A 21,767-nucleotide genomic window follows, 5' to 3' on the forward strand; every position below is an offset into this window, starting at 1 on the left:
ACACAGGCTTTATTTATCAAAGCCCTGTGTTCGTACTCACAACCTCACGTCAAAAGGACGCCATAGGGACAATTGTTTTCTAGAAGCACACGCTATCTTTTGAAATATTCCACATGTAGATTCATGACATTCTTCCACCTTATGTGAAAATGTGATGTCACTATTAAAACTCTTATTCTCAAGAAATATGATAGCAATACCTTATTGAAACGAGCTGGTGTAAATTCGTAAAAGCATTCCTCTAGCACACTGATGACAATCACACAAGTGTTACAAAAAGTTACATACTAAAGTTTTCATTTGATAACTTGAAAAACATTATAAGCGATGCCAATGCCACTTTGATTAATAGGACGAATGTATTAGTACTCCGGATAAAATCACACAATAGTTCATGGCTACAGATATACACCCATCAGGATGATAAGTATTCATCTTCTTACAAAGTTGTTTTATGGACTTGTCAACCTTGCTAAAATGAAGGAAAGAAGGAGTTCAATAAAGAGAAGAGAAAAGAAGTTGTAGAGAGACTGAAAGAACAGAAAGGACAGAGAATAGAACTGAAAAAATACAGATTTTTTTCCTTGCCCCTTTTTTTTTTATTTTGCCCGCCCGCCCCGCCTGATTATTCCACTGGAGATGAGAAACAAAAAAAAAGGTCACCCTTAGACTCTCACAAATTGAAAGCTGAATTAAGTATGTACAGATAAAGTTGTGAAAGGGCGCCCTCAAATGTCAGCCAGTCTTCTATTTGTATCTAGTTCATCACTTTCGAACGTACCGCCATGGTCGAAGGTTGTCCGCTGTCTGCCACTCACTACCCGCTACATGCCCACCCAGTTCAAAGTTGAGCCTCCAATCCAAGTTCAACAGCGCCACCAGTGGCCAAAATGACAGTATTATTGCATCTAATTTGCATCTCGTTACATATATATGCACACATGGCCCATGGTTACTCATACTAGAAATAAATATAATGGAATAAGAAAATAATAAATGAAATAAGAAAATTAAAACGAACGACTCTAATCTATGAAGGCAAAAAGTATTGCTCTGTCATATTGTGATCTGGTGTACACGGATTTTGTAACGCTACAATAGGGAACTTGCAATCCAGACTGATTATGCCCAGACGCAAAGGACTGTGGGATTATCTGTGGTTATTGTAATACCTAATCTAGAGCTACTGATAAAATAAACCTCCCACTCTGCCGGGTCAGGGTAACTATGAATTGATCTTTCGTGGTTACAAACAATGTAACAATATTGTTTGCAATACTAATTGATTAGTATTTATTATCACATTTCCCATGGTGCAACATTCAACATGACGGGTTTGCAAGCTCATTCATAACCATTCTTAAATTACTTCCATAAAATAAAGTATTAGTATTCACAATCTATAAGGTCACTGACTTACCATCGAAAACTCGTCATTTAATATTATATGGCAAAATAAATCAAAACGGCTAGACTTGATTACATAAACACTTGTAATTTCGGGTGTTTCACATTCAATTACATTTATTTATCTAACTTTCATCATTTGCCAACAAGAAACACTACAAAACCATCTTAATGGCATATTTTAGCTCATCAGCACTGATGTTGCCTTTTGAACTGCGCATCTAATTAGTAGAATACCCATGGAAAACTTCAAGAACGCATATCAGGACATGCACAATATTTTTGTTGGTCCCAAAATACACGAATTAATTCAGTTTGCTCCGAGCATATGGAAGCACGCTCCGAGTTATTGCATATAAATAGCACTATGTACCACTCAAAGCGGAGGTTCACATACGTTACTTGCGAAATTTCGATGAAACGATATTAAGGAAGAGGGTTTATTAACCGGATTTTATTATAAGCAATGGAGTTGTAAAGAATTTCGTGAGTCTTGTTTAGCGACTCGTCTAAACTGAGAAAACGTGTGGTTTCCCCTGTTTCAATATCACTTTCATACAACAAGCCTATTTAATATTCATTAGAAGAATCATGGTATTCGAAGTATACAGTTTAGGAAACCAACAAATCAAATATAAATACATACATACATACATACATACATACATACATACACACACATACATACACACACATACATACATACATACTTACATACATACATACATACATACAATACAAAGACAGACAGACTACAAAAACATACTTCCCTTATGGAAGGTGAAATATGATACTATGGTTGTATTACCATATATTAGATCTAAATATAAACAATACAGACCATCAAAATTTGGTTCATTTGACTTGTTTTTCCAATGTGAAACTGATATTATCTATTTAGAAGGATGCGATTGGTGTCTACTATCCTTTATCACTACCATCAACAATGTCAAACTTCAAACGCCCTATAAACAATGCTGATACTTAAATATCAATATTTTTGTTTCAATTGACCAGCAGTTTTGCGCCAAAAACATATGTACCTGAGACGAATTTCACATTTGTAGCCACTTTCTGCACTGGCAGCACAACAATTTTATTTTTTTAAGCTCATACTGTCGAAAGAATTTTTTTCTTTTGAGTTGGCAATTTTATTCCCCAGCTTTTGGCCAGCGTCAAATGTTTTTTCTCGCATTCAAGTCAAATGAACCAAATTCTGACTGTCTCTGTATTGTTTATATTTAGATCTAATATATGGTAATACAACCATAGAATCATATTTCACCTTCCATAAGGGAAGTATGTTTTTGTAGTCTGACTGTCTGTCTGTCTGTCTGTCTGTCTGTCTGTCTGTCTGTCTGTCTGATTGTATGTGTGTTTGTGTTTGCGTGTATGTCTGTCTTTCTGTCATTGTGTTTGCAATTCAACAGCAATCCAATTGCAAATTTGTCTAATTTCTGCAAACACTATTCTTCTATCAACTTTCAAAGAAATTAATTACAGAAATATTTCACTCATTTACTCTGGAAAGTTGTACCTCACTAGACAACTCATTGGCTATATAGTCAGTCTTCTATTTGTATCTAGTTCATCACTTTCGAACGTACCGCCATGGTCGAAGGTTGTCCGCTGTCTGCCACTCACTACCCGCTACATGCCCACCCAGTTCAAAGTTGAGCCTCCAATCCAAGTTCAACAGCGCCACCAGTGGCCAAAATGACAGTATTATTGCATCTAATTTGCATCTCGTTACATATATATGCACACATGGCCCATGGTTACTCATACTAGAAATAAATATAATGGAATAAGAAAATAATAAATGAAATAAGAAAATTAAAACGAACGACTCTAATCTATGAAGGCAAAAAGTATTGCTCTGTCATATTGTGATCTGGTGTACACGGATTTTGTAACGCTACAATAGGGAACTTGCAATCCAGACTGATTATGCCCAGACGCAAAGGACTGTGGGATTATCTGTGGTTATTGTAATACCTAATCTAGAGCTACTGATAAAATAAACCTCCCACTCTGCCGGGTCAGGGTAACTATGAATTGATCTTTCGTGGTTACAAACAATGTAACAATATTGTTTGCAATACTAATTGATTAGTATTTATTATCACATTTCCCATGGTGCAACATTCAACATGGCGGGTTTGCAAGCTCATTCATAACCATTCTTAAATTACTTCCATAAAATAAAGTATTAGTATTCACAATCTATAAGGTCACTGACTTACCATCGAAAACTCGTCATTTAATATTATATGGCAAAATAAATCAAAACGGCTAGACTTGATTACATAAACACTTGTAATTTCGGGTGTTTCACATTCAATTACATTTATTTATCTAACTTTCATCATTTGCCAACAAGAAACACTACAAAACCATCTTGATGGCATATTTTAGCTCATCAGCACTGATGTTGCCTTTTGAACTGCGCATCTAATTAGTAGAATACCCATGGAAAACTTCAAGAACGCATATCAGGACATGCACAATATTTTTGTTGGTCCCAAAATACACGAATTAATTCAGTTTGCTCCGAGCATATGGAAGCACGCTCCGAGTTATTGCATATAAATAGCACTATGTACCACTCAAAGCGGAGGTTCACATACGTTACTTGCGAAATTTCGATGAAACGATATTAAGGAAGAGGGTTTATTAACCGGATTTTATTATAAGCAATGGAGTTGTAAAGAATTTCGTGAGTCTTGTTTAGCGACTCGTCTAAACTGAGAAAACGTGTGGTTTCCCCTGTTTCAATATCACTTTCATACAACAAGCCTATTTAATATTCATTAGAAGAATCATGGTATTCGAAGTATACAGTTTAGGAAACCAACAAATCAAATATAAATACATACATACATACATACATACATACATACATACATACATACATACATACACACACATACATACACACACATACATACATACATACATACATACTTACATACATACATACATACATACATACATACATACATACATACAATACAAAGACAGACAGACTACAAAAACATACTTCCCTTATGGAAGGTGAAATATGATACTATGGTTGTATTACCATATATTAGATCTAAATATAAACAATACAGACCATCAAAATTTGGTTCATTTGACTTGTTTTTCCAATGTGAAACTGATATTATCTATTTAGAAGGATGCGATTGGTGTCTACTATCCTTTATCACTACCATCAACAATGTCAAACTTCAAACGCCCTATAAACAATGCTGATACTTAAATATCAATATTTTTGTTTCAATTGACCAGCAGTTTTGCGCCAAAAACATATGTACCTGAGACGAATTTCACATTTGTAGCCACTTTCTGCACTGGCAGCACAACAATTTTATTTTTTTAAGCTCATACTGTCGAAAGAATTTTTTTCTTTTGAGTTGGCAATTTTATTCCCCAGCTTTTGGCCAGCGTCAAATGTTTTTTCTCGCATTCAAGTCAAATGAACCAAATTCTGACTGTCTCTGTATTGTTTATATTTAGATCTAATATATGGTAATACAACCATAGAATCATATTTCACCTTCCATAAGGGAAGTATGTTTTTGTAGTCTGACTGTCTGTCTGTCTGTCTGTCTGTCTGTCTGTCTGTCTGTCTGTCTGATTGTATGTGTGTTTGTGTTTGCGTGTATGTCTGTCTTTCTGTCATTGTGTTTGCAATTCAACAGCAATCCAATTGCAAATTTGTCTAATTTCTGCAAACACTATTCTTCTATCAACTTTCAAAGAAATTAATTACAGAAATATTTCACTCATTTACTAACAGCATACTTTGCGTGGGAATCGAACCCGGGCCTCAAAAAATGGCAGGTAAGATTTTTACAACTGAATTTTACCACCAATGCTTATTTTCATATTTTCATCTTCCCATATGTGGTGTGTCTGTGTGTTGTTTATTTCATTGTGTGTGTGTGTGTGTGTGTGTACATGCACGCTTGTGAGTACAGTGTACTTCTATCTGTCTCATATTGTGTTCACAATTCAAATGATCGAGGTACACATTCTTTAGGGTTGCAGCTAGAAGTGGCTCATGTTAGCTTGTTCAGGTAGCTCTTTATTAATGATTTTAATGTGTTCTCTTCAACAAAGTGTATTTTTAGCACAACTGAACTGTTAAGGTTCAGTAGTGCTTTAGGCATGGCAAAGTGTCTGTCTGTGTGTGTGACCGATTGCCATGTTATTTGGTGGGTGTATTACCTTGGGTGTCTAGTTGGGAAATTGTTCAAATCAATATGACTTACTCACTGGTATGTGATTTGGGTAAAAAAAAACCTCCAAAACTACTCAGCAGATCGGTCTGAAATTTGGTGGGAATATTCTTAGGGATGTTGAGATTAAGAATTGTCAATGACACGATGATTCCATCAATGATATGCAAAATATGGCTAAAAATGCGTCTTTTTAGTAAAAAATCTTTAATTCTAAAACTACTGAGCAGATTGTGCTGAAATTAATGGGGATTTCATCAGTGATATGCAAATTAAGTGTAAAAGTGAATTTTGGTCAAAAAACATATCTCGAAATGTACTAGGTCAATGAGACAAACTTGGTGAGATGTTTCTAGAAGTTTTATTCTGCAGATGTTTTAGCAACAACCAATTGATCATGTATATTGCAAAGATAACAATAGGGTTGGATAGGCAACTGGATAATTCAACAAATGAACATCTTCACCTAGCATGGATCAGCATGTTGGTAAAAGTTTTTTAAAACTGTAAAAGTTGTGCTACAACGCCATTTGTGCTATTTTTTAGTTTAACATTCACAGACAGACAGATGGACAGACAGACAGCCGGACAGACAACACACCATGCCTATAGCACGAGTACTACTGAACCTTATGAGCTGAGTTGTGCTAAAATAGTAACCAAAACTACAGGAAAATAGAAGTAAGGTGTCATAATTTTACCTTTCTGCATGTGAAAAATGTTTAGGGTTGAAGGCTTAATCTATTATCGGTTGGGTTATCAGAAACACACTATATGTTTTATTTGGCCTATATTAAAAATGCAGAGTTCGTTTATTTTTAAATGTGTCACAGCAAAACATGATATATTGTTTCAGTACAGACGGTCTATATAAATACACCTTATGGTAACAAAACATGACATATGGTTTTAGTAAGTATTGTCTATATAAGTACAGCTAATTTTGGATAGAATTAGTCCTATATTACAACACGTTACCGTACAGACCAGAAGTCTCAAGTATAGGTAAGCATTACTGTTTTCTTGGCATAATAGAGTAATATGGTTTAATAATGTGAATTTGAAACGTGACTAATAGCCCGTTTCAAATTGTCCGATATTCTGCGTAGCATTTAATCAGCAATATTTGATTGACAGGCACAGTATCGATTGATTATACAATGTCACAAAGTTATTAAGTGAAAAGAATATTGATTTTTTTTGCAACCTACAGCGCATTGAACTCGTGTATGCCCATAATAACAGATAGACCCGTCGAATTCTCCACAATGTCATGACTTTCTGGTCATCAGTGCGAGACTTGTAGTAAAAGGATAAACTGCATGCGAAACGATGGATGTTGTATAATTTGAAAATAAACTGTGTTTATCAAAGCCCTGATGAGTTCGGCCTCACCCCAAGGCCAGGGCCAGGAGTTTACAGATGCTCATAGCTCGACGGTCAAAAACCAAGTCCTGAATCTGCGACGCTATGGTCGTTACAATAATTAAATCACAATAATTCACGCATATGAGACTAGCTTCCTAAGATAACAATAGATCAATCATAGTTATGAGCGTCCTGGAAATGAAACAAAGGATACTAAACTTTAACTTGAATGACATCTCCAGACATACGATTTTAGTGTACCTAATTGTTTTGACATCCATGTGAACCATATTCATTTCTATAACCAGGTGTTTGGCGACTTGTATAAACAATATCATGTCTGAACCCAGACACAGAAATTACAAATTGATGACATTTTGGTGAAATATACGGAAAATTATGAATCTCTCGCTTTATTTGTCACAGAACATTGATAAAATGAAGTCCTACTCACACAATGGCAGCGATAGAGGTCCGTGTTTTATGTAGGTGTACACGATAAAATGTGCCCGAGCGAATAGTATTCACGCAGGTTTAATAAACGCGGTCATTGTTTTTGTATGGTAAATCTGACGTAGTATTCGTAATGTAAACAACCAAGTTCGGACCCCTACAATCGCTAGGTTCAAAGATTTGATCTTTGTGTAATTCACGATAAATGTTTTGAGATTTCAAGTCGTTTGGATCTCTTCTAAAATTGTGTGGTGTTGATTTCTTAAATGTCTATCTTTTAGTCTGATTTTACTGTGATTTGCTAGATTTCAACCAGTGTCATGCTCTCTGTTATTGTAATTTCCACCACTCAAAAATCACCTCCGAAATTTCGGGAAAATATGAACAAAAATCTTTCATACGTGTAGGTATATATAAAGTCCACAAAATGGTAAAATCGTGTATTATTATGGCAAACTGAGCCGGAGTGCCCTTTTTTCACGCACTACTCAATTTAGGAAGCAGGCCCCTTTGCCCCCCCCCCCCCCCCCAGCCATTTGCTCAGTTGAATATAAAATACTTTTAGAAACTTTTATGCGATATAATTTTCTCAGTTATCTCGCTATTCATTTTTAAATCTTACATAAATAGTAATACTGAACCTTAATAATAAAGAACGAAATAAACCTTAATAATAAAGAACAAGGGCACAAGGCAAGAATTCTTGTAATAAATAAAGACAATTATACGTCATTCCCAAAGATACCATACGTTCTAACATGGTACCGTGACACTTGTACTCATATATCATGGCTTTTAGATCAACGGCATGGAGAAATACAATCTGTTTAGTGTTTTCTGGCACAATACTAAATATGTGATTTCAATGCACAAATAAATATAATGTGATTAGTAAAATACGCTTTGGAATAATACTTTGGCTTGACGTACACAGTGCATGTGTCCAGTGAATGTTTGTGTATTACGCACATTGATTAGCACCATACACGACCTAGCCTATCTGTTCGCGATCGCGCGGACTTACGACTATTCGCATATTGTATCGGAATCACTCTGATTGGAATATCAGATATGGGGAAAATTCGTTGTGCGCGTGCTCAACATTCGGTCAATTTGCTGGTCTTTTTTTTCTCCGTATGCGTGAAATACATAGCCCTCGTTCAAGGACGCAAAATCTGTTATGGGCAAACTTACGGGTATGTGTTAAGTTTTATCCTTCTGCTGCTAAGTTTTATCCTTCATTCAAATGTACTATTTGAGGGGAAACAGATATTGATTATTTTTACGAAATTGTATGAAAATAATATATACCAGAATCAACTCTGTATGTTCGCGCCTGTTTCAACTCTTCGTCACAAATCTTGATTAAACAAGATATTATCAATTGCGTTTTTGTTTATTACCCTCGCCAAAGACACAACGTGTCGGAGCTTCATCTCAACAATGTGCCATTTCGACAATCGGTTGTAATGTCCCTTAAACTCCACAATGTACTGCAACATGCTGAACACATATCTCTCCACAAGAGAGCAGCAGGTGATAACAAGCATCAAGACTGAATTCGATTGTAACCTAGGTCGCGACCACAGTAGTATTTGCACAACACTGTACTAACACATATCTCATTCATGCAATGCCTGATAATTGGCAGAAATTCAGTTCAGATTAGTTGCATACAGCTGTTGGCATAAAATATTTGATATTGTTTTTCAATTAACTAAAGTATACATTTGATTATGAAACATCTGACCTGATATATCCACAAGTATACAAATTAACAAGTTTACAAAAAAAAAATTAAAAGGGTTCAAATATTAGTTTGTGACACTCATGCCCACATTACAGATTTGTCATAATGCTGTGATGAATCTGTTTTAGTAATGAATATTTATGTTTTTATTTCCTTTCTTATTGTTAACCTTTTTATTGTTTTGATTGGATGGATTTATTTTGTAATTTCAGAATATTTAGTAAACTGTAAATTTAAATTCTTGTGTTTATTCCACAGGTTTTTGTTTTTAGATATGCTTAAAAGCATGTATCAACACAATGGTACTTACATGGGTTTTTGTATAGTATATTTGTACTTGCCAGTGAGCAACACTGACATTATAAGGCTGCAGTCAGAATTTACTGTCAATGTTCTGAGTACATGTAATGATGGCGAGACAGAGGAAAATAATAGTATTGATACACTTGTGAATTGTTGTGGCTTCACTGCAACACTATACACTTCATTTACTACAGTCATTATAGCAAAACAAGTTATCATATCTACTATGGGTCCCTATCTTACTTCCACCTTAATGTCACCTCACCTCACCTCACCTCTTAACATGTAATTTTTAGAGTAGGATACCTCAGGTAGTAAATGACAATATAGTTCTCGTTGGTTTATTTTTTATGCCATCGAAGACAACCAACTATGAAACATCCAATTACTATCCTGATGTGCGTCTTCTTCGTACAAGTATTTGCAGAAGGTAATGACATTTTAAATCATATATTCACAAGATACATGTTTCAGTTTTTAGCACAACTGAACTGAGGTTCAGTAGTGCTATGGGGATCGCCCGGCGTCTGTGTGTGTGTGTGTGTGTGTGTGTGTAAACAACTTAAAGTCAAAAACCGCTGGACCGATTGCCTGATATTTGGTGGGTATGTTACCTCGAGTGTCCAGTTGGGAAATTGTTCAAATCAAAATGATCTTACCACCGGTGTGTGATTTGGGTCAAAAAATGTGATTTTTGGTCAAAAAACTTAAACTCAAAAACTACTTGGCAGATTGGGTTGAAATTTAGGTGAAACATTCTTCAGGGAGTTTTTACTAAGAATTGTTCATGATATGATGGTCCTATCAGTGATATGCAAATTAGGGCTAAAAATTTGTCTTTTTGGTCAAAAATCTATAATTCCAAAACCACTGAGGAAATTGGGCTGAAATTGAATGGCAATGCATCTAGGGATGTATGGACGAAGACATATTAAGCATATAATGATTCCATGAGTGATATGGAAATTAGGTGTAAAAATGTTCATATTTGGTCAAAAACTTATATCTCAAAAAGTACTTGGTCAATGAGTCTGAAACTTGGTGAGATGTTTCTGAAAGTGTTATTCTGCAGATTTCTTCAAAACATTTTGACAAAACTGGCCCCAGCAACCATGACCACGCCCTTAGCAACAACCAAATGGCAGTGTATTTTGGTTAAATAACATCTTCTGGTAGGCAAGTGAGTAAATATATAAAAAATGTATGCAAATATCCCTAGCAACCATGACAACGCCCATAGTTACATCCAAACGGTCGTGTATTTCACAAAGATAACAGGGAATAGACCATTGAATAAACATTCCAAAAATGTATGTAAATTTGCCTAGCAACAAGACCACGCCCATAGCAACAGCCAAATGATCACGTATATTGTAAAGGTAACAACAGGAATTGAAAGACAGACGAATATAACATTCAAAAAATGTATGCAAATGTACCTAGCAACAAGACCACGCCCATAGCAACAGCAAAACAATCACATATTGCGAAGATAACAGGGATTAATAGACAATTGAATAAACATTCAAAAAATGTATGTAAGTTTGCCTAGCAACATGACCACGCCCATAGCAGCAACCAAATCACATATATCGCAAAGATAACAAACAGGAATTGGAAGACAAATGAATAAACATTCAAAAAATGTATGTAAATTTGCCTAGCAACAAGACCACGCCCATAGCAACAGCCAAATGATCGCGTATATCGCAAAGATAGCAACATGGTTGGATAGGCAACGGGATTCAGCAAATGAACACTTATTGTTAGCATAGACTAGCATATGGATAAACATTTTTAAAAACTGTACAGTTGGTGCTACAACACCATTGGCGGTATTTTTAAAAGATGTCTTCATCATGTTGCATTTCACCATTCACGATTACATTTAGAGGTTTGAAATGAAAGCTTGTTGGCTGGGTCTCAATAGGGAACTTGCAGTCCAAAGGACTATGGGATAATCTGTGGTTATCATAATTCCTAATCTGGAGCTACCTATAAAATAAACCTCCCACAATGGTCAGGGTGACTATGAATTGATTATTTGTGGTTACAAACAATGTAACATTATTTTTTACAATGCTAATTGATTAGTATTTATTATCACATTTCCCATGATGCAACATTCAACATAGCAGGTTCGCAAGTTTCCTATTGAGGTTCATTTTAAGCTTTACATTATTAATCAAGTGTGATAAATACATACACTGTAAATGTAGTTGATATGACTTGTGAAGAAAATACAAGCGACCTATCGGTCAGAATAGCACCACTGTTTTTAGCACAACTGAACTGATAAGGTTCAGTAGTGCTATGTCCATGGCAAAGTGTCTGTCTGGATGTGTGTAAACAACGTAAGTCCAAAACTGCTGGACCAATTACCATGATATTTGATGGGTGTATTACCTTGAGTGTCTAGTTGGAAAATTGTTCAAATCAAAATGATCTTACCACCGGTGTGTGATTTGAGTTTTGGTCACTAAACTTAAACGCAAAAACTACTCTGCAGAGCGGTCTGAAATTTGGTTGGAATGTTGTTAGAGGTGTTTAGATTAAGAATTGTTCATGGCACTATGATCCCATCAAGTGATATGCAAATTAGGTCTAAAAATGTCTCTTTGGACAAAATTTTTGAATTCCAAAACTGCTGGGCAGATTTAATGGGGATGCATCTGGGAATATGTAGATGAAGCTGTATTCATAACGTGATGATCCCATCAACGATATGCAAATTAGGTCTGAAAATGTCAATTTTAGTCAAAAACTTATATCTTGAAACTGCATGGTGAATGGGGTTGAAACAGGGTGTGGATTTTTCTGAGGTATTGTTGTGCAGTTATTGTTATTAGTTATTGTTATTGAAAACATTTCGACACAATTGGCCCTAGCAACCATGACCATGCCCTTAGCAACAGTGAAATGACTATGCATGATACAAAGATAACAACAGGGATGGGTACGTAAGTGACTAAAGATTCAAAAAATGTATGCAAATATGCATAGCAACATGACCACGCCCATAGCAACATCTAAATGTTGGTTTATATTGCAAGGATGAAAAGTGGGAAGGGTAAGCAAGTTAAAAAAGATTCCAAAAATGTATGCAAATATGCCTAGCAACAAGACCATGTCCATAGCAACAGCGAAATACAGTTGTGCTACAACGCCATTAGTGTAATTTTGTATGTTCTTTTTTTAACATGTGTAGAAGTGGTTCTGCTGTTCAGCTCTTGCACTATTCACTTTTGTATTAGCAAGTAATAATGTGGTTAGTGGTTTCATATGATGACTGACACACACTATTGAACAAATTTGTTACAGAAAGTTCGTAAAACATTGTACTTTTATATTATATTATAGTCACCAGTTTCCATAAATTCTATGTTTACCCCTAACTTGCATATTAATAACCTAATAAACTTGTGTTGAACAAATGTATATTTGCTCATCCCAAGACACCTACATAAGAAATTTCAACTCAATTGGCAGTGTAGTTTTGGAGAAGTTAGAGGAGAAAATCAAGCTAACCCTTTAGCTCGGCGCAGCTTTTGTTGATAGCGGAGCAAAGCTTTGTCAACAGATGAGGAAATCAAATGAAGGATTCGTGTCAACAAACGTCTCCGTGCTACTGAAACTGACATTTGAGTTTGTTTTTCAACCGTTTTTTACGATTTTCTTTCAGATCCTGTATGGAAGGATTTTAATGGAGGTTCCTACTACATCAACACTGAGAACAGTTATACATATGATGAAGCCAAACATTTCTGTGAAGCTAGCTCAAGTCACCTCGTAATCATCAACAATGATGACGAAAATAGTTATTTGAAAGGTTAGAGAGAGAGAGAGAGAGAGAGAGAGAGAGAGAGAGAGAGAGAGAGAGCGAGAGAGAGAGAGAGAGAGAGAGAGAGAGAGGGGGCGGGCGGACAGACTTATAAGTAGCAGGCAGGAATTTTTCATTTTTATCTTCACTGAAGATGGCTTACTATGCGTTAGTCTGTGTTTGATAGTTGTTAATATATAGCGTATCCGCTAACTCTATAATATCTTCATGTTTCAGTTTGTGAGCACACCTCTTAATATGTTATCAATATATTCCGTAGCACCATATGAAGCTATTTTTGTTTTACAGCTTATTTGTTTTCCATTTTTTTCAATTAAAGATTTCGCGGTAAATGCTGGATCGCATTTATGGATGGGACTGGATGACAGAGACGTGGAAGGAGAAATGAAATGGGTGGATGGGTCACTGGTAAAAAACAAACACTTTTTATCAACAACCAGTGTAGAATTATATATACTTGTTTTTATGTTACATCAATATATTTAAGTCACCAATGGAAACTTCTTTACTTGTTTCTATCTAGGTAGCTAGGTGGGGGGGGGGGGGGTTAAGTGTCATTTTGGAAAATGTGGTCTTCATTACAGTTGTTACTATTGTTTTGATCATTGGAGCTGGGGGTTATTTTTTAGCTCAGCTGTCAGCAACAGCTGAGCGGAGCTTAAGGGTTAGGTTGATTCTCTGTCGGCGTCTGTCGTCCGTCCATCAACTTGTCTACTTTCATCTTCTTTTACATGGTCAATTGACCTGAAATTTGTTATGTACATGTCATTTGATAAGCAGATATAGGTTTGTTCAAAATGAGTTGATTTGGTCATTTTATGCAAATTAGGTCTAAAAATAAAATTTTTGGTAACAATGCTTCAAAAGTCTTATCCTCCAAAACTGCTGGGCCAATTGAGTTGAAATTTGTCGTGGAGGTGTCTTGGGATGAGCATATATAAGTTTGTTTAAGACAATTTGACTGGGTCATTGATATGCACATAAGGACTATAAATAGAAGTTTTGGTAAAAAAGCTTTAAAATCTTCTCCAAAACTACTTGGCCAATTGAGGTGAAATTTGTTGTGTAGGTGTCGTGGGATGAGCAGATATAAGTTTGTTCAAGACAAGTTGATTGGGTCATTAATATGCACATTAGGGGTAAAATAATTCTTGTGTGAAATGGTGACTATATTATAAAAGACTGTTAGTACTGTAACAATATTTTACCAACTTTCTGTGTGAAATGTGTTCTATGGGATGTGTGAGTCATCATATGAAACCACTAACCACTTTATTACTTTGCTAAAATAAACTTGCATAGTGGAAGAGCTGAACAACAGAACCACTTCTACATGTTACAAAAACAAAACAAAAAAGAACAAAAAAAAAACCAGCGGAGCTATTCTGACCGATAGGTCACTTGCTATAAACATCTAAGGAGATTATATCACTGATCATTACATAGTTGATATATGGAATAAAATGTAGGAGAGATAATTCTTACAGATCTATTGAATACATCTACTATAAACTGCCCTTTTCAAATGACTAATATCTTGCACAAAATTTGAAATTTAATGCCAAATTTTACCTAACAATAGATATTCAACATATTGTGTGACAACAACCTGTAAACCATACCATACGTGTTTTCTAACTTGATCTTCAGTTCCATAAATATATCAGTGTAGCAAACATCAATGATCTAAAACATTTTTGTATTTACTCACTAAAGATGTAAATACATTCATGTACATGACATTGTTTCAGGTGACCTATTCAGACTGGAATACTGGACAACCAGACAATTATGGAAACAATGAGGACTGTGGTCATTTCAGATCTAGCGATGGTAAATGGAATGATCTTTCCTGTTCAAACAAGATCGGCTTCATCTGTGAAAAAGGTAGGCTATACATATAGTTTAACCTTGATCACACCTTGACAGCAGTGCACTATAGCTAACCTGAAAAATTATATTAATACATGTAAACCTTCACGTGACGTCAAACAGGACAGATCAAAAACCTGAATCACCCCTATTCTACAGGAACTTTTTCCGCCATCATTCCCATAAGAACTGTAACTTAACATTTTCTCTCATCAGCTGATTTACTTCTGTAAACAATGGCATGTCAGCAATAAATTTTGGGTATAATGTTCACTTGTATTGATAATTGTATGATCATGCAATAATACATTGAAATATTAATGACCCACATGAAGGAATAGACACAACTGTGATTTTCAAGATCAAGTCAATTGATAAGACTGGGCCTGTATATAAACAATTACACTCTTTGGAAAGTCCAATTCAAACTATCAACACCATGTACAGTATCTGATAATGGGAGATCATAAAATACATGTCTTGCCTGCAATCTCAGTCTAAGCTTCAATCCGTTATATTGCAAGACTGTCTATACAATAGTGTTTCTAGTAAGGTAAACTTCACTCGGTCTAGATTATAGCGTTGTTGTATTCTCAGCTGCCACGTACATTATCTTCTATAGGACCCTTACTACAGTGGAATAACTTCAATGGAAAATCCTACTACATTGACACAGACAACAGTTATACCTACAATCAAGCCACACAATTCTGCGATGGTATATCAAGTCATCTCGCGATTATCAATGATGAAGAGGAAAACACATTTTTGAAAGGCGAGAGAGAGAGAGAGAGAGAGAGAGAGAGAGAGAGAGAGAGAGAGAGAGAGAGAGAGAGAGAGAGAGAGTGTGTGTGTGTGTGTGTGAAAGAGTACAAGACAGACAAAGACAAAGCTAGAAATAGAGAATTGGACAGCCAGACAGACTAACACAGTTTAAATATAAATAAAGAAATCTAACGAGGAAGATTTAGGCAGAAAGGACATGTCAAACAGGCAGTCGTACTGAGACATACATTTAACAGAGAGAGTAGTAGTTAAGAGGGAGACAAAGAGGGAAGATGTGTAAGGCACGAAAAAAGACAATGATCACTAGCTTCTTTTTATTTCTTTGTTGTCCAAGTACTCACTGTAAATAACCAATGTTATTGTAATTCCTAAAGTATCTTCATTTATTAAAATTCTTATGAGACCACTTAGATATTTCATCAATCATCATCATTGTAGAGAATCATGCAGAAATGTTTGATTTATTGATGTCAGATATATTTAATTTTGTACTGGAACAGTCAGAAAATAATTGGTTTTCCTCTATTTTTTCAATGAAAGATTTCGCGGTAACTTCTGGATCGCACTTGTGGATTGGACTGGATGACATCGCTGTGGAAGGAGAAATGAAATGGGTGGATGGGTCACTGGTAAAAAAACACTTCATCAATAACCAATATATACGTATATAGACTGTTTTTTAGCACAACTGAACTGATATCGTTCAGTAGTGCTTTAGGCATCGCTAAGTGTCTGTCTGTCTGTCTGTCTGGATGTGTGTGTGTGTGTGTGTAAACAACTTGAAGTCAAAAACTACTGGACCAATTGCTTTGATATTTGGTGGCCATGTTACTTTGAGTGTTTGTTGGGAAATTGTTCAAATGAAAATGATCACATCAGAGATGTGGGTTTTGGGTAAAACAAATGTGATATTTGGTCAAGAAACTTGTGCCCACGCGTGCGTCCAGAGTAATTTCTCAGAAATGGCTGGACTGATTTCTCTCAATCTTGGTACAAGGACAACACACTATGGCATACATATGCATGTATATTTATTTTCTGATATGATCCAATATCAATTTCTTCATGTTCAAAGCCATTATGCGGACATGCCTAAACAGATCTCATTCAAAGTTGGTATAAGGACAATGTTGTATTACATACATATGCATGTCAATTTATGTTCTGATACGATCTAATATGGCCACCAGGCTGCCATTTTTGTTCAATTTTTTCATGTCCAGAACCATTACTTCGACATTACTGGACCGATTTCTATCAAAGTTGGTACAAGGACAACACACTATGGCATACATATGCATGTCAATTTATTTTGTGATAAAATCCAATATGGCCACTAGACAGCCATTTTGTTTCAGATTTTTCATGTTCAAAGCCATTATGCAGATATGCTTAAACTGTGATCTCATTCAAAGTTGGTAAAAGGACAATGTTGTATTACATACATTTGCAGGTCAATTTATCTCATGATTTGATCCAATATGGCCAACGGATGGCCATGTTTTTACGATTCTTTCATATCCAGAACATTACTTGGACATGACTGGACCAATTTCTATCAAACTTGGTACAAGGACAACACTATGGCATACATATGCATGCCAATTTATGTTTCGATACAATCCAATATGGCTGCCGGGTAGCCATTTTGTTACCATGTTTACATGTCCAGAAACATTACTTAGATGTGTCTGAACTGATTCCCTTGAAATTTGGTATGATATGATCCAACAGGACTGCTGGGCAGCCATTCTGTTATGATTTGTTCATGTCTGGTACCATTTGGCAGACATGCTCAACAGCTCCCAAATGGCGGAGACAATGTCATATACGATGGCTTGTTACTATATATTAGTCTAATATATTGTTTCTTCTGGGCATAGGTATATGATAATACTTGTATGATATATACTGTAGAATCGCATTGTCTACAAACATCAATAATCTGAAAGTTGTGTTACCTTGTAGTATTATAGATATATTTAGAATGACATTGGTAATTGACAGTAATTCATATTGCATGTATAATAGTTGTTATATATCTGATTTCAGGTGACTTATTCAGACTGGAATACTGGACAACCAGACAATTATGGAAACAATGAGGACTGTGGTCATTTCAGATTTAGCGATGGCAAATGGAATGATCTTTCCTGTTCAAACAAGATCGGTTTTATCTGCGAAAAAGGTATCCTACAAATTACCCTTGATCACAAAATGATAGCCATGCAAAACATCATCGCCTCTAGAGTTGTCAATGACAGCTTTAGCATAAGCAGATCGTCAGAAACAATACTTAGATATTGGAAACAAACTAAAGATGATATAAATACAGCTATCATGTTTTCATTTTTTATCTGGTTATGAAATTGATACTAAATCTTTAAAGTGGCACAAGCTGAGTTTATAAACCTTGTGCTCAAGTGAAAATACTTCCATAAAACCTTGATTCAAGTTGTATATAGTATATTAGAAATGTCAGAGCATTGCCACGACATTACATTTGCCTTCTAATTTGTTAGAACATTCGATTGTCTGGGATGGATTCCTCAAACGTATCAGAAATTATGTCATTGGGTCATTTATATGTTATATCTTAATACCAGGTGCGAGTTCAGTCAATAGGGAACTTGCAATCCAGACTGAGCATGCTCAGATGCAAATGACTATGGGATTATCTGTGGTTATTGTAATACCTAATCTTGAGCTACTGATAAAATAAACCTCCCACAATGGTCAGGGTGACTATGAATTGATCATTCATGGTTGCAAACAATGTAACAGCATTGTTTACAATACTAATTCATTGGCATTTATCATCACATTTCCCATGATGCAACATTCAACATGGCGGGGTTGCAAGTTCCGTATTGCAAGTGATACTTATGTATGCCTCAGTATGCAGAATACTGCGAGTGACTTTTAAATACGCAGCATAAATCTTGCCCAAAAAAATATAAACTGAGGCTGCTTGTGTCCCATGTCATCTGTAGATACTTGATGTGACTGATGTTAAATAAGATTTTGTTCAAAATGTATAATAAGTTCAGAGTATACAAACACGTCAGTGAACAACATTTTATTTGATTTATGTAACTGTTTTTCCTTTTCTTTTCTTTTGACAGCATAAACATCATCCAAGGTCTTCATTGGGCCAAGTTGGCGGCCATGGTTGCCCTTTTCAATATTCAATAACGTTTGGGTACTTCATGTTTCTCGGTCCAAACTGATCGGTTTAATTGTGAAAAATACCTCTGATGCAGTGGAAAGAAGAATATCTAAATAATTTGCATAAGGTGGTTAGAGCATTGATGTCAATTCACTGCAAGATATTCAGATGTAATATTTGAATCGATAGTTCGACTGAATAAAATAATCCTGGTGATGGAGCATATACCTGATGTGTGCTGTTGAATTTTATGTTGTAAAATGTCTTTCAGTAGTAGCTATTTGGATTTTGCATTACACAGCTACTTAAATACTCTTCCCATCTCATCTGATCTCATCTCATTACATCTCACCCTGCCTTGTCTCACCTCATTTCAAATCATTAGCACAACTCAAATCAAAATGATTGCACAAGAGGCAGAATGCAAGTTATATAGGTTTGAAAAGTCTGTGTCTGTATCACCATTTTCTAAAAAAATGACTGACTCAATTCAAACGGAATTTGGTACACGTGTTCCGTATGGTACTGGCAAGAACTGATTAGTTTTGGGTAAACAGCCCATGAATATTAATGAGCAATTTACATCATTAATGGTTTTCGGTGATTAAGATCTCAATAATGCACACTTCAAAGTCAAGATAATTTGGTACATACATTTGCGATACCACACCGCATCTGTCTTGAAATATTATTGCTTTAATAAGTTATTGGCTTACTTTTGGTAATTAGAGCTGTAGGCCACAAAAAAGAAATCAAAATATTCATAGAGAGATTTAAGTGTACCTATTAATGAGATTGTCGCATCTTCCCATCTTGTTGCTTCTTTGTTCTTCTTTGTTCAAGTTCCTTTCCTCAGATAGTTTTTCAATACATAATTGCATGTTATTTATTTTCTCTGAATCCTGAGAAGCCCTATCACTTATATCCCTCAGCTCTTTAACACTTTTCAAAGCAACTTGCAGCTTCTTCTTCACTCTAGCAGCTTCAGCTTTAGCTTTTCTTTTTCGTTCCCTTAGTTGAAATTTTTGGGTGTAGATACTTAAAATGATCGATGTAAACGGAACAATATAATATAATGAAAACAAAACCTACAGCCTAATCATCGCCGTATGTATACATGAGGCGCCATTGCTATGCCCAGAAGTGGGTTACCCTTATTTTGCTTATGACATTGACAACAATGTCCGACACATAAATGGGCATCAAATCATGGATAAATGTAGTTATTCTAAACATAAGTCTTTTTTTTTTACATAGCCTGAAACGTGTGAACAAAATGCTTATGTGAAGGGATCGAACCCACATCGTTGCATTGACAAACTTGATATCGACCGCGCCATTAACACAGGCTCAACAATACTGCTACCGTCATCGAAAAATTCAAAATCGCAAAAACATTTTGTGTCAAATCTACCTGAAATTTGTCAAGGAAATAGAGAATTAAATATAGATTCTGATTATCGGTGTTCATTTCTTGGAAATATAAAACATTTCAAAACGGGAATTAGTGTGTTGTGTAGTGTCAGTAGACCTCCACTCCCCCAAGTATGATTTTGGTACGAGTGAGTCAGAGACTACTACCTCCATTTTGCTGGGTGGAATCCAAGCTTTTTCCAATAAGCGGCATAGGATACCACTGTCCAGATGGAAATGGACATCAAAAGCTCCCCGGTATTCCTCCACTATAACCTTCCAGGCATCAGTGGCATGCCTGGATGACTAGGCTCAACAAGTACACCTATGGCTCCCATCACCAAGGCGGCACAGGAAGATCTGGGTGAGTTGGTTACCTGTATGGGTCTCACCTCCGTAACAGGGGCTCCTCCTACAAGTGTTGGACAACCGAGGCTGCCCAACATCCACAGGAACTCTGTCATTTGCAATTGCATGGGGGATATGAGTCTCAACAGGATTAACAGGACTCGCCAATGTATGAGAACAGCTGGAGATGATGGAGGTTGCAGAGTAAATACCAAGGGTGGCATCCATTCAGCCTCCTTACACAACTGCCTCATTATTGCCTGGTACCAGTTACCTACCACAGATACTGGAAGGAAGGCCTGGCCAACCCTCAAAAAGTAGTCCAGCAAGTCATGGGTTGGGCTCACAGAATTACCACCAACAATCTACCCGTGGAGCACTCAAATTGCATGGAGAGCCAAAAGGTTTCAAAATTAGCCTCTTGACCCCAGAGTGCCGCTGGGAGATGGTGCTTAAAAACATGCTCTTTAAGCGTTTTTGAGTCCTTAAGACACTCCGGTAGTAGGCACTGCACATGTTGGACTGGCAACGATTTGATGTAGCCAGAAAAAGCGACGCTGGGGCCCTCCAGACCAGGGTGGTAACAAGGTGTTTCCTCCTCTAAGGAGGGAGGGGAACCTCAGGACCGACAGAACCATTCTTTTGGTCTAAATTTCTGTCTCGGCATGCTCCCCTGAGGTGTAGGTTGGACATGGGTCTTCCCCGCGGAAGGTTGGACCTTAGTGGTGAGAGCATAATGTGCTTGGAAACCTGTCGTCCTGTGCTTGGGCGCTTCAGCTTCCCACCTGTTGAGATTTATGCCTCCGCTCA

The 21,767-nt window shown here is 36.2% G+C and overlaps 1 protein-coding gene across 1 annotated transcript; it reads left to right on the forward strand.

Annotated features, from left to right (window-relative positions):
• Positions 1–6,622: 6,622 nt before the first annotated feature.
• Positions 6,623–19,378, forward strand: LOC144448599 (C-type mannose receptor 2-like). Its single transcript, XM_078138875.1, has 9 exons — positions 6,623–6,659; positions 9,891–9,958; positions 13,211–13,357; positions 13,689–13,777; positions 15,121–15,256; positions 15,864–16,016; positions 16,568–16,656; positions 18,080–18,215; positions 19,153–19,378. Exons 2-9 carry the CDS (start codon positions 9,901–9,903, stop codon positions 19,155–19,157), a joined length of 813 nt encoding a protein of 270 aa, XP_077995001.1. The 5' UTR covers positions 6,623–6,659; positions 9,891–9,900; the 3' UTR covers positions 19,158–19,378.
• Positions 19,379–21,767: the final 2,389 nt, after the last annotated feature.

This window comes from Glandiceps talaboti, chromosome 17 (assembly GCF_964340395.1).
Source record: "Glandiceps talaboti chromosome 17, keGlaTala1.1, whole genome shotgun sequence".
Taxonomy (NCBI): domain Eukaryota; kingdom Metazoa; phylum Hemichordata; class Enteropneusta; family Spengelidae; genus Glandiceps; species Glandiceps talaboti.